Here is a 12,223-nt window from a genome sequence, read left to right on the forward strand (position 1 = left end):
ATCACACCGAAGCAGACTCCAGATCTGCAACATGGGTTTTACATACAGTACGCTAATTACACTGAAGCAGACTCCAGATCTGCAACATGAGTTTTACATACAGTACGCTAATTACACTGAAGCAGACTCCTGATCTGCAAACATGGGTTTTACATACAGTACGCTAATTACACTGAAGCAGACTCCAGATCTGCAAACATGGGTTTTACATACAGTACGCTAATTACACTGAAGCAGACTCCAGATCTGCAAACATGGGTTTTACATACAGTACGCTAATTACACTGAAGCAGACTCCAGATCAGCAAACATGGGTTTTACATACAATACGCTAATTACACTGAAGCAGACTCCAGATCTGCAAACATGGGTTTTACATACAATACGCTAATTACACTGCTGTTGACGTAGCCTTGATCATGCATTGGCCCTGCATCTATCCCACATTAGAGCCCCTGTGTCTACTTCAGCGTATTCCTCTTCAAACGACTGAATACGCAGACTGTTACATACAAACTGTTGTCTTTCAGATGGCCGGTCACTATAACATTCCACGTGCTTCCTCCGATTAGCTGAAACAGGACATGGATCTCATTTATTTTTTTGAGTAAAGCGGTAGTTAACTAAAGTAAAATGTGGGAACTCATTTAGACTACATCTAAATGTGCAGAGCTGCCAACTCTCACGCATCGAGTGTGAGACAAATCTGGCTCACTTGCACTGGCTACCTGTGAAATATAGAATGTATTTTAAGTTTTTATTATTCGTTTTTTAAAGCCCTCCGTGGATTAGCACCACAGTACATTATTGACCTGCTGAGTCCTTATTCTGCACCTAGATGACTTAGGTCATCCTCACAACAGCTCCTCTCAGTCCCTCACTCACGTCTCATAACCAGAGGAGACAGGGCTGTTTCTGTTGCTGCCCTACAGACTATCTCCCATCTCCCATCCTGTCCTACTATTGAATGATTTACATCAGATCTAAAGACCCACCTTTTTTCTCTTGCTTTTAGTGCAGTTTGAGGTTGCCCTACTTCTATAAAATGTTCTTTATCCTATTTTATCTTATTTGATAATTTTTTGTAAATCTGTACTGTACTCTATTGGCTTCAAACTGTTATGTTGTGGTGTTGTGCCTTTTGTTTTTGTTTTTGTTATTGTAATGTTGTTTTTAAATATGCTACATAAATAAAGGGCCGACGGGAGGTAGAGCAGTCATCTGGTAATCCGGAGGTTCCCGGTTCGATTCCCGCTCCCCACAGGCAGTGTGTAGAAGTGTCCTTGAGCAAGACACTTAACCCCTAACTGATCCCGATGTGCAGGTTGGCACCTTGAATGGTTGCCTCTGCCATCGGTGTGAGAAGGTGACTTGACTTGACTTGGCTACACATGCTCTCATGCCACACCTCCTATTTCTCACGCTGTCAAATCCAAAATGAACTAAAAAAAATGTAGGGACACAGCCTAAATAAATTGTTTTGTTTTGTTTCATTTCCAAGATATTATTATGTGCATTTTGCCTGCATTGACCAAAATGAGCCTCGTTACACAGGAGAGCCTGTCAGCCCGCCTCCCTCACTGTACATAGACATGCGTCTGTGTCAAGATAGTAATGAGCTGGGGAAATGTAGAAATCGAGAGAATAGGGAGGTGTAATGGTTACGTCATTGTTGTTTCCGGCCGGTCCACCTCGCTTGAAATTGCATTTTCCCAATGATAAATCCCTATACGGGTGGACCGCGTGGGAAACTACAGTGACGTCAGACTACACCTCCCTATTAGGCAAATATCTTTGGTTGTTCTTCTAATGTAACTCAAGTCCAGTAACCGTGCAATATGCCACTGGTGGTCGTGTTGGAAAGCAGCCTAAATGGCGCTCAAGCCCACAGGAATGCTTTCACTTTCTATTAATAGCGTATTGAAAGTCTATTTAGTCTATGAAGACCAAGGCTACATACTTCATCCACATCTGAGTCATGATCCGACAGTGGATTGACTAGATATATTGTTAGAATCAGCTTGTTGATGTGACAGCTTTATATTTCTCTAAAGCGCATTGGTTTCTATCTGTTTTATAGCAATGGCCTGGCTATGGTGAATTCATAAAGAATTTTGCCAGTGAAATTCATCTTAGCTTTCACTCACTATGTATTTCCTGTTTATTCAGGAAATAATATATTTTGAGAAGCATGAGGGAGAGAGCAAATCTGGGTGGAAAAAACAGTCCTGTTGAGCTGTATGTATGACGCACCAGTTTCCCTCTACATTAACCCAACTTCATTCAACACCAGTCTCTCTCTACCTGAACCCAACTTCATTCAACACCAGTCTCTCTCTACCTGAACCCAACTACATTCAACACCAGTCTCTCTCTACCTGAACCCAACTACATTCAACACCAGTCTCTCTCTACCTGAATCCAACTACATTCAACACCAGTCTCTCTCTACCTGAACCCAACTTCATTCAACACCAGTCTCTCTCTACCTGAACCCAACTTCATTCAACACCAGTCTCTCTCTACCTGAACCCAACTTCATTCAACACCAGTCTCTCTCTACCTGAACCTGATGTAAATGTAAATGAACCCAACTTCATTCAACAGTGTGCTGTCCCAGTATTATTGCCAACAATTCTTTACTTAGTGAAGATTGTTTTCATTGATGATTTAGGAATAATCATATTGCATGGGGCCTCCAAGAGCAGTCCTATTGGAGAAGGCAAATCATATGTAGTGCCCTTCTTAAAGCAAGTGGTTTGGAAGGCTACATGTTCATATCAAGGTAACAATAGATAAAGGCAACAATGGTAGGCAGATACAGAATAACCTTTAAAAGCAAAGCTCTCTTTTTTCCCATATTGCAGTGCAGTATGATATTTTAAAGTGACCGAATTGATACCTTAATGTAGATAAAAGATAATACATGAAATAACTGTATTCAACAATTGTATTCTGAAATGGTAATAAATTAGAGGTAATAAACATGCAAAACAGTGCATTTCCTAAAAGAAAACATGTTGCACAGGGGATTAAAAACATATTATTCCAAAAAAGAAACTTGAGAATTGACTTGGACTCGTTGTGACTATAGACTTGAAACCTTACAAACAGCTGCATGGCTTAAGATGATTGACTTCAAGTACAAAAGTGAATAAAATAAATGTGTTCAGCATACAATGACGATCCCGAACAGGGCCCCCAACAAATGTCAACTTCCATCAAATCTCACTGTAAGGTTTTCTGAAAAGTTGGCAGCCCTGATATGTGTTTCTGGCGTTGCCATGGACACAGGGACCCGTGTGGGTGTTATTTTGTACTTTCCTTTGACATTCATACACACCCCTCATGCATATTACCCAGTCATCACCTCGACACGCACCCTGATTATACAGTACTGAGTGCCACACCTCTTTGCTCTCTCCAATTATCATGTATAGTTGAGCTACTTTAATAAATCCTTGGTGAACCCGGTCACATCCCAGTCAGAGTCGTGGCTTTGTGCTGGTCATGACATTCGAGAGATAAAGCTCTGTGTGGGGAGCCATTCGGCAAGGTTATTACAGCGGAACAGAGATAGCACAAGGGCGATAGCTGATAAGGAGCTTGCTAGCAGCACTCATGGTCAACCGCGGAGGGTTGGGGGCGAGTACGTAATGGCCTGGAACCCGATGGAGACAGTAACGCGGCTAACCATTAACATTAGGAAAGTGACACCATGGCAGCGTGTTCATGTCAGCCATCCAGTCTAACTATAGGTCTGCTGTTCCAGGTCTGCAGGCAGGGAGAGGAGGAGAGAGGAAATAATGATGCACGGTCCGTGCACAGACATATATACACATTGTTACTTACACCTGCACACAGTACAAGTACAAGGAGGAGGCTATTAGAAACCCAATTTGGCTTCATGATATCTGTGGGACATCCAATAGACAGCCACTTGTCTCATCATCTAGCTGTCAGCTAGTTGGTGAGACAAGTGTCTCCCAATGCCAAGTGATTTACTCCAGGGACGCGGGAAGTACAGGTGCTGAGGATGCTCCAGCACCCCCTGCTGGCGGGGAGTTGTAACTGCCTGCAAGCAGCGTCAAAAGATTTACTAAAATTGAATACAAAACTTTTATTTTTTTAGTTAGCATTTTAGTGTAAGCAGTCTAAAACATGTTTTTTTTTTTTTAATGGTTGAAATCCACTATTTAATGATATTTTCTGTGTATCTGATCTGAGTCTGACGCACAATTGCAGCGCACAGACAGTCACACACACATCGGCGACGCCTACTATGTGAGGGAGAGGGGAATTGGGAACCGCGGCGGCGCGCGAGGGGCCAGAGCCACCCCGCGCTCAGGTTTTATGGTTCTCGTTAAGTCTGGCTCGCCCGGTCTTCCCCGGCCCCGGCTCACCCATCCTTTCGGGGGGGATCCGGACACCGGTCGGGACAGAGCCCTGGGGACTACAGGTATTCACTCTTGGTCGACGGGAAGGGGAGAGAGGCGCGCGCCTCAGCTCCTCAACAGACCCGTCCACCGTCTACCTCGGAACGGGGGACGGCAGAGGTAGACACTACTAATATTGATCTTTCAAATTAATGGAAAATCACAAATGATGCGCTTCGCGCATGCATTTAATATGACGTTATTATATTATTTATCTCCGACTCCGACCGCACCCCCAACTCTGACTGACTTCCCGTGGCCCTGCCCCACTCTCAAACTGGCTGCAACCACTCCCCTCCTCAAAAAACCCGGTGCTGACCCAGCTGACTTAAACCACTATAGGCACATCTCCAACCTTCCCTTCATATCAAAAACCCTTGAGAGGGTGGTTGCCGCACAGCTTCAATCCCACCTCGACACAAACAACCTCCACAAACCCTTTCAATCCGGTTTCTGCCCACAACACAGTACCGAAACAGCCCTTGTCAAAATAACCAACAACCTCCTCCGTGCAGCTGACTCTGGGCTTCTTACCATCCTCATCCTCCTTGACCTCAGCGTGGCATTTGACACCATCTTCCATCCACTACTCCTAGACCGCCTGGCTGGCATTGGGATCACTGGTGTCGCACTCTCCTGGTTCACATCTTACCTCACTAACAACAGTTTGTACAACTCAGGACTCACAAGTCAGGGTGTTCAGCTGCTTCACTGTCTCCCAGGGGTCAGTATTGGGTCCCCTCCTGTTCACCATGGGGTCCATTTCCACTGCTATGCAGATGCCACACTACATCTCCTCCAAACCCACCACTGCCCTTCCCCCCACCTCCCTCACCACCTGCCTTGAGGACATCAGGAGCTGGATGAGCAGAAACTTCTTGAAGTTAAATGGCAGCAAATGGCCCTGCTCATCGGCTCCAAATCCACCCTCACCAAATCACATAACACCCCAGTTCCGAACATCACCATCGACGGCTTCCCTGTACCCTTCTCCCCCCAAGTTAAAAGCCTCTGTGTCATTCTGGACGGCTCCCTCTCCTTTGCACCACACATCAAAAACATCACCCGGTCTGCTTTCTTTCACCTCCGTAATATCTCCAGACTCCGCCCATCTCTGTCCCAATCAAACACTGAAACCCTGGTCCACTTATTTGTCACATCCCGGATCAACGCTCCCCTCACCGGCCTTCCCACCAAACTCCTCAAATTATCCAAAACTCTGCTGCCAGGATCATCACCCGCACCAACCCATCCGACCACATCACCCCCGTCCTCATTCAATTACACTGGCTCCCTGTGCACTACCGAATCGACTTCAAAAACCTCCTACTCACTTTCAAAGCCCTCCACAATCTAGCCCCCATCTACATCACTGACCTCCTCCAGGAATACACCCCCTTCCGCACCCTCCGCTCATCCTCATTTTTATATAAGTATTATTATAAATAACGTAGCTAAAGGTAAGCTAAGGTAGCTAAATGCCCCGCGGCGGTGGTTGAACTGGAGCTAGGTAGCCAGGTAGCTAAATGCCCCGCGACGGTGGTTGAACTGGAGCTACAGTAGGTAGCCAGGTAGCTAAATGCCCCGCGACGGTGGTTGAACAACACTGTTTTTTTCACTGGTAGTTTGTGGAAATGAACCAACTTTCCTCTCTTTCACACGGTAAAATTAGTTTGAACAGCCAGGAGCAATACAAAAAGAACCACCGCGGTCCCGTTGTTTGGTAGGCAACGTTGCATTTACTGACACTCCATGTTTACTAAGCAGCTACCCAGCAGGAGCCAGACCAAACCAACACCGTGACGTCAGCAACAAAATGGCGGCGCCCATGGGGAAAACAGGGAAATTATATTTGGTTTTTCAGACAAATAAGCAGGATTTCACATTTGATTATAGGACCCTGTCTTACACAAGGTACACAACAAACAAACTAGGATCACATTGTTCAATGCTTCATCTCCCCTTTATTTATGCATTCAAAAGTGCTGAATAAATGTTTTATGGACCCATAATAGTGATTATTAATATTATTGAAGTTATGTTTTGCCATAATCATGTCTTTTGCCATAATCAGGTAGCTGAAAAAAATATATATACACATTATATATATATATATATTTATATGAATAATTTTCGGCCTTTCGGCATTCGGTTTTCGGCCAACTGTTTCCTATTTTCGGTATTCGGTTTGGGCCAATAATTTCCTATTCGGTGCATAGTGTTTGGACTTCTCAAGGGGCATACAGAACCAAGCATTTCACTGTAATGGAGGTCGGTGGCTGGGGTTGGTAGACTGGAGAGAGGATTGGCTGGGGTATGGTAGACTTGAGGGAGGATTGGCTGGGGTATGGTAGACTGGAGGGAGGATTGGCTGGGGTATGGTAGACTGGAGGGAGGATTGGCTGGGGTATGGTAGACTGGAGGGAGGATTGGCTGGGGTATGGTAGACTGGAGGGAGGATTGGCTGGGGTATGGTAGACTGGAGGGAGGATTGGCTGGGGTATGGTAGACTGGAGAGAGGATTGGCTGGGGTATGGTAGACTTGAGGGAGGATTGGTTGGGGTATGGTAGACTTGAGGGAGGATTGGTTGGGGTATGGTAGACTGGAGGGAGGATTGGCTGGGGTATGGTAGACTGGAGGGAGGATTGGCTGGGGTATGGTAGACTGGAGGGAGGATTGGCTGGGGTATGGTAGACTGGAGGGAGGATTGTCTGGGGTATGGTAGACTGGAGGGAGGATTGGCTGGGGTATGGTAGACTGGAGGGAGGATTGGCTGGGGTATGGTAGACTGGAGGGAGGATTGGCTGGGGTATGGTAGACTGGAGGGAGGATTGTCTGGGGTATGGTAGACTGGAGGGAGGATTGGCTGGGGTATGGTAGACTGGAGGGAGGATTGGCTGGGGTATGGTAGACTGGAGGGAGGATTGGCTGGGGTATGGTAGACTGGAGGGAGGATTGGCTGGGGTATGGTAGACTGGAGGGAGGATTGTCTGGGGTATGGTAGACTGGAGGGAGGATTGGGAGCCACGGGGCCTCTGTGCTTCAGCAGCTACAGTAGCAGCACTGGGGTTCTGGCCAACTCCAGCTCCAAGACGGCAGACCCTGACTCCAGCCTCAATGGCTCAGCAGCCACAGCTACAGCCTCCCCAGGCAGCACTGGAGTCCTACACTGTGCCGGGTTGACAACGGTGGTTCCCAGTTCAGGCAATGCCCCAGCATTCATCGCCAGCACAGCTGGCTCCATGGCTGTTACCAGCACAGTTAGCTCTGGGGTCTTGGCAGGACCGTCGCCAGCACATGACGGTGGACTTCCAGCCCCTGCAGCCTGCATCCCAGTCCCAGCTGCATGATGGCCCCAGCTTCTGCAGCCTGCAGTCCAGCCCCAGTCATGTTTCTGGCCTTTGCACCCCTGCATTTGCCCCCTCTGTTCCTAAAGGACAGGAGGCCTGTTGCCTGGCCCCTGTTTGGTTCCCCGCATTAGCCGTGAAGTCCCTGCTCCCAGGCACTCCTGCCCCAAGTTCACTGCCACTGGCCCCAGAGACTATGTTCCCCACCATGGATGGTGGCCTGACTTTGGGAGTGGAGGAGGGCCAAGTGTTTTGAGTTTTTAGTTCTGTTTGTAAGTATTATTCTGGTGTCAATAATGACTTGAAGCATTTTTCCTGCCCCTGCCTTGTGATCCCATCACTGTATCCCAAAGAGTTTTTCTTGCTTTTATTTTTATTTACATTTCCACCCATATCAATGTCTTTGCCCTCGCAATGTTTATATCCCATTCATATTAAGTTTCACATGTCACCTTTGGTTTTGGCGAAGTTGTAATGACGCTGACCTCCTGTGAGTTACCTTGTGTTCAAGGAAGAGCATATTGACCAATCAATTTGAAGCACAGGGGCATGTATTATGGATATTCATGTTCTGTAGCATGGGTGTTACATTTCCCCAGAGTGTCATTCTAGTTACAAATGGGTGTTGTTGTACACTTGCGTAGCACACACGCACGCGCACAGACACGTGCGGTTGCATAGATACATGCATGCATGCGCAAAAAAACACAGCTGCACACCTACAGTAGATGTACACGATCGGTTCAAAACCAGGCCAGTTCATTTCATTTTCTAATTTTCTCCTTCCTCTCCTTCCTTTTTTATTATCCGTTTCATCTCCCTCCGTCTCGGTAGGGGGCAGGTACAGAGTGACCCTTCCATCCTACCTGTGTGTGTGTGTGTGTGTGTGTGTGTGTGTGTGTGTGTGTGTGTGTGTGTGTGTGTGTGTGTGTGTGTGTGTGTGTGTGTGTGTGTGTAGGTGTGTGTGTGTGTGTGTGTGTGTGTGTGTGTGTGTGTGTGTGTGTGTGTGTGTGTGTGTGTGTGTGTGTGTGTGTGTGTGTGTGTGTGTGTGTGTGTGTGTGTGTGTGTGTGTGTGTGTGTGTGTGTATCTTACACTTTCTCCAGACAGGCCTCTCTGGACATGTTCTGTGCCAACAGGTTAGATGCCAGACTGAACAGCTCTTCTGCCCACTCCTACAGCCAGGAACACACACACGCACACACACACACGCACGCACGCACGCACGCACGCGCGCACACACACACACACACACACACACACACACACACACACACACACACACACACACACACACACACACACACACACACACACACGCGCACAGTCAGAAGGGGAGAATACCCCCTCCACAGCTGCCAGTTGGGCTGTTAGAGGTACTGTACAATTCCATCTCCCACCCAACAGACATTGGTAATTAAGCAGCAAAGGAGGGAGTTGGACTGAGAATGAATGGCTCTGACACTTTATCACCATTACAGTGCTTATGGAAAATACAATTATGACTTATTAACAATTCATGATAATAAAAAGTTTTTCTCTGTCAAAAGCAGATGAGGGGAAAAGCCCTGTTCAGCTCTGCAGTAAAATTCCTTCAATTCCAATGCATTTTAAACCTGCCTGCCAACATCTTGTAACAGTGGTGGCCTTTTTAATTAAACTGAGGTAAGATTCCTACAATATCTGGTTGGTTTAGCGGCTATAGAAAAGCAGTGAAATTAATATGGGTAATTGATCAAATCAGGATGTATTAAGCCTTAATTGTCCCATTCTACAGTGTACTGTAGGTCCCCATTCAGTTACCCTGACTGAGTCTTACCCTCATAGTGGTTTTAGAGTTATTACTCTTTTCTTACCCTTGCTAGTCTTATTACTGATTACTTATTCTTATTACTGATTACTTATCCTTAGGGATGCTCGATATTGGCTTTTTTACCGATACCGATATACCGATATTGTCCAACTCTTAATTTCCAATACCGATATCAACCAACACCGATATATGCAGGGCCCCCCCCCCCCCCCCCCCCAAAAAAACGTAATAATTTCAGGTAATTATTAACATTACATATATCTTGTCATGGAATTAACACAACATTATGCATACTTTTGACAATAAATAAAATCAGAATTTGTTCTTACTTGCTTGCCTGGGTAAATAAAGGTGAAAACCTTTATTTATTTATAAAGGTGAAAGGTGAAAACCGATACCGATATCACATTTTAATGCCAATATCGGCCGATAATATCGGTAGGCCGATAATATCGGACATCCCTACTTATCCTTATTACCTATACTTATCCTTGACCTTATTACTGATTACTTATCTGTATTACTGATTTTATGTATCTCCCCTGGCAATTACTAATAGATGCTTCTTAGCCTTTTAATTAGCCTTAGAGTATCATTACCCTTAAAGTATCCATGTATAATGTTAAAACTCTTTCATCACCCAGTCTTGCAGTCTTACCACTCTTTCTAATGTAATGACAAGAGAAACCATACCTTTTTTTGTAGTTGCAGTTGTAGATTTGATCAAAATCACTTGGATTAAGAATGTGATATAATGTTGTTAGTAGTAAGTGAACCTCTACTGTCTTTAATTATCAATGTACAAAGAAACTTCTATTTGCCATCTTTAGATGATGAACTTAGAAAATATTGTTCCTCTGAAAACGTAAAACAGAGTTTTATCAAAGTCTCTCAAGAGAAGTCTGCTCACTCCACCACCATCTTGATAACAGCAACTAATAAGACGTCATCCAGTGGTTTCTGCCACAGAGTCCTTAGATCTTTCAAACTCACATTTCACCTCGAAATGCAGTCAATTATAATTTTACCCAACATAAAATAATATCATATTTAATCATTTTCTCTGGAATACTGTATGTTTATTTATATATTTTGTGTGAGAGTGCCGTCTCCTCATTATATAGTCTCTGGTTATATGGATCTTCATTGAAGGTATCCAATTACTCCGTTGTGGTCTTGCCATTTAGGTTAAGATAAGATAAGATATTAATTTATTGGTCCCCTTGCAGAAATGCAGGCATCATCGCAGCATAAGGGAGGGGGAAGAGGAGGTACAGGTATGGGCAGGGTAATAGAAGAAGAAGAAAGAAGGCAATCAAATTTTATCTGAATATAAAATATGAGAAATGTCAAAAGTCCATGCCCCCGGTTGTGGAGCCTGATGTCCACTGGCACAAAGGACTGGCTGAGGCAGTTAGAGGAGTATCTGAGGGGTATGAGTCTGTGGCTGTGCAGTTACCATATGCCTGTCTATGCCGTGCTGTGCAGTTAGCCTATCCTGTGCTGTGCAGTTACAGTGGCCTATGCCGTGCTGTGCAGTTAGCCTATGCCGTGCTGTGCAGTTAGCCTATCCCAGTCTTGTGGCTGTGCAGTGACTGTACCTTAGCGATGTCCTCCTGGAAGGCCATGAAGTTGAGGTAGGTGATGTTGACCATGTCTGGTCCGCTCACCACCGTCAACATCCTGTTCTCCAGCTTCCCCACCAAGACCCCCACGTCCAGCAGCTCTCGCAGCTTGACATCCTGTTGACAAGAAATGACACGGCACACATCAGTGTCCATGGTAACCAAAGACATAGCCAGAAAATCCATATACATGATCACTGTTTTGTAGGGGTATAATAATCAATACAAAAATGTAAAATAAATTGCATTCTCTCATTCTTTTGCCCAGGTCTCTTATTTTAACTGGTGGTGTGGTATGGCTACTGCTATTAGCATAATGTTTAAAGCAAATTACAACTTTCAACCTGTGTAGTATATCGATATAATGTATAATTAGAGCTCTAGTAGTATGAATACATTTTCACGCATAAAGAAACTAAAATCGAATTGAATCATGACCTCAAAGTAGAAATTCGTACTGAATCTGAAAATCATTGCACTCCTACTGTTTTGACAGGCGAAGGTTAGAAACCAGCCATGATCACAGAGGATTTCAACTTTCCAATGCAGCAGTGCACGTTTGCAGGCCATAAAACTCCCATCGACACTTCATTATTGATTCCTCTTTAATACCTCATAAATCTGGGTATGAGCAGAGGGGATGACAACGCAACAAGAGCAGACTGAGCGGACTGTATTAACTTTGAGGGAGATTGTAGGTTGAATGAGGTTAGTGTAATATTGTTGCTTGACATACTGTAGATTTTTGTTCACATTAGCTCACTCCAAAGACCCACCAGTAAAGGAGCACCATCCTTATAAGCTTCCCCGTCCCTGGCTCCTTCTCCCAGCAGTATGTAAGCTGACTAAAACACCTCCTGCCATTCACAAACACCGTCCCTGCCAACCGGACTTCTCGGAACACAAAACTGAATCCTGGGAACAGGAATCTCCTACTGGCACAGAACAACAAGTACGATTCAGAATAGTCCAATCGTAGGGAACAGAAGACCATGTTGTGTAG

The 12,223-nt window shown here is 45.1% G+C and overlaps 1 protein-coding gene across 1 annotated transcript in view; it reads right to left on the reverse strand.

The window, feature by feature from the left end:
* The window catches only part of LOC311228313 (1-phosphatidylinositol 4,5-bisphosphate phosphodiesterase beta-1-like), a 397,421-nt gene that overhangs the window by 178,720 nt on the left and 206,478 nt on the right, over positions 1-12,223 (reverse strand). Inside the window, exons 4-5 of the mRNA XM_084314222.1 lie at positions 11,197-11,337; positions 8,878-8,957 (exon numbers count right to left, since the gene is read on the reverse strand). Coding sequence (XP_084170348.1) covers positions 8,878-8,957; positions 11,197-11,337 — 221 coding nt within the window. The remainder of the gene's footprint in view (positions 1-8,877; positions 8,958-11,196; positions 11,338-12,223) is intronic.

This window comes from Notolepis coatsorum (genome assembly GCF_963971535.1).
Source record: "Notolepis coatsorum genome assembly, chromosome: 5".
NCBI lineage: Eukaryota > Metazoa > Chordata > Actinopteri > Aulopiformes > Paralepididae > Notolepis > Notolepis coatsorum.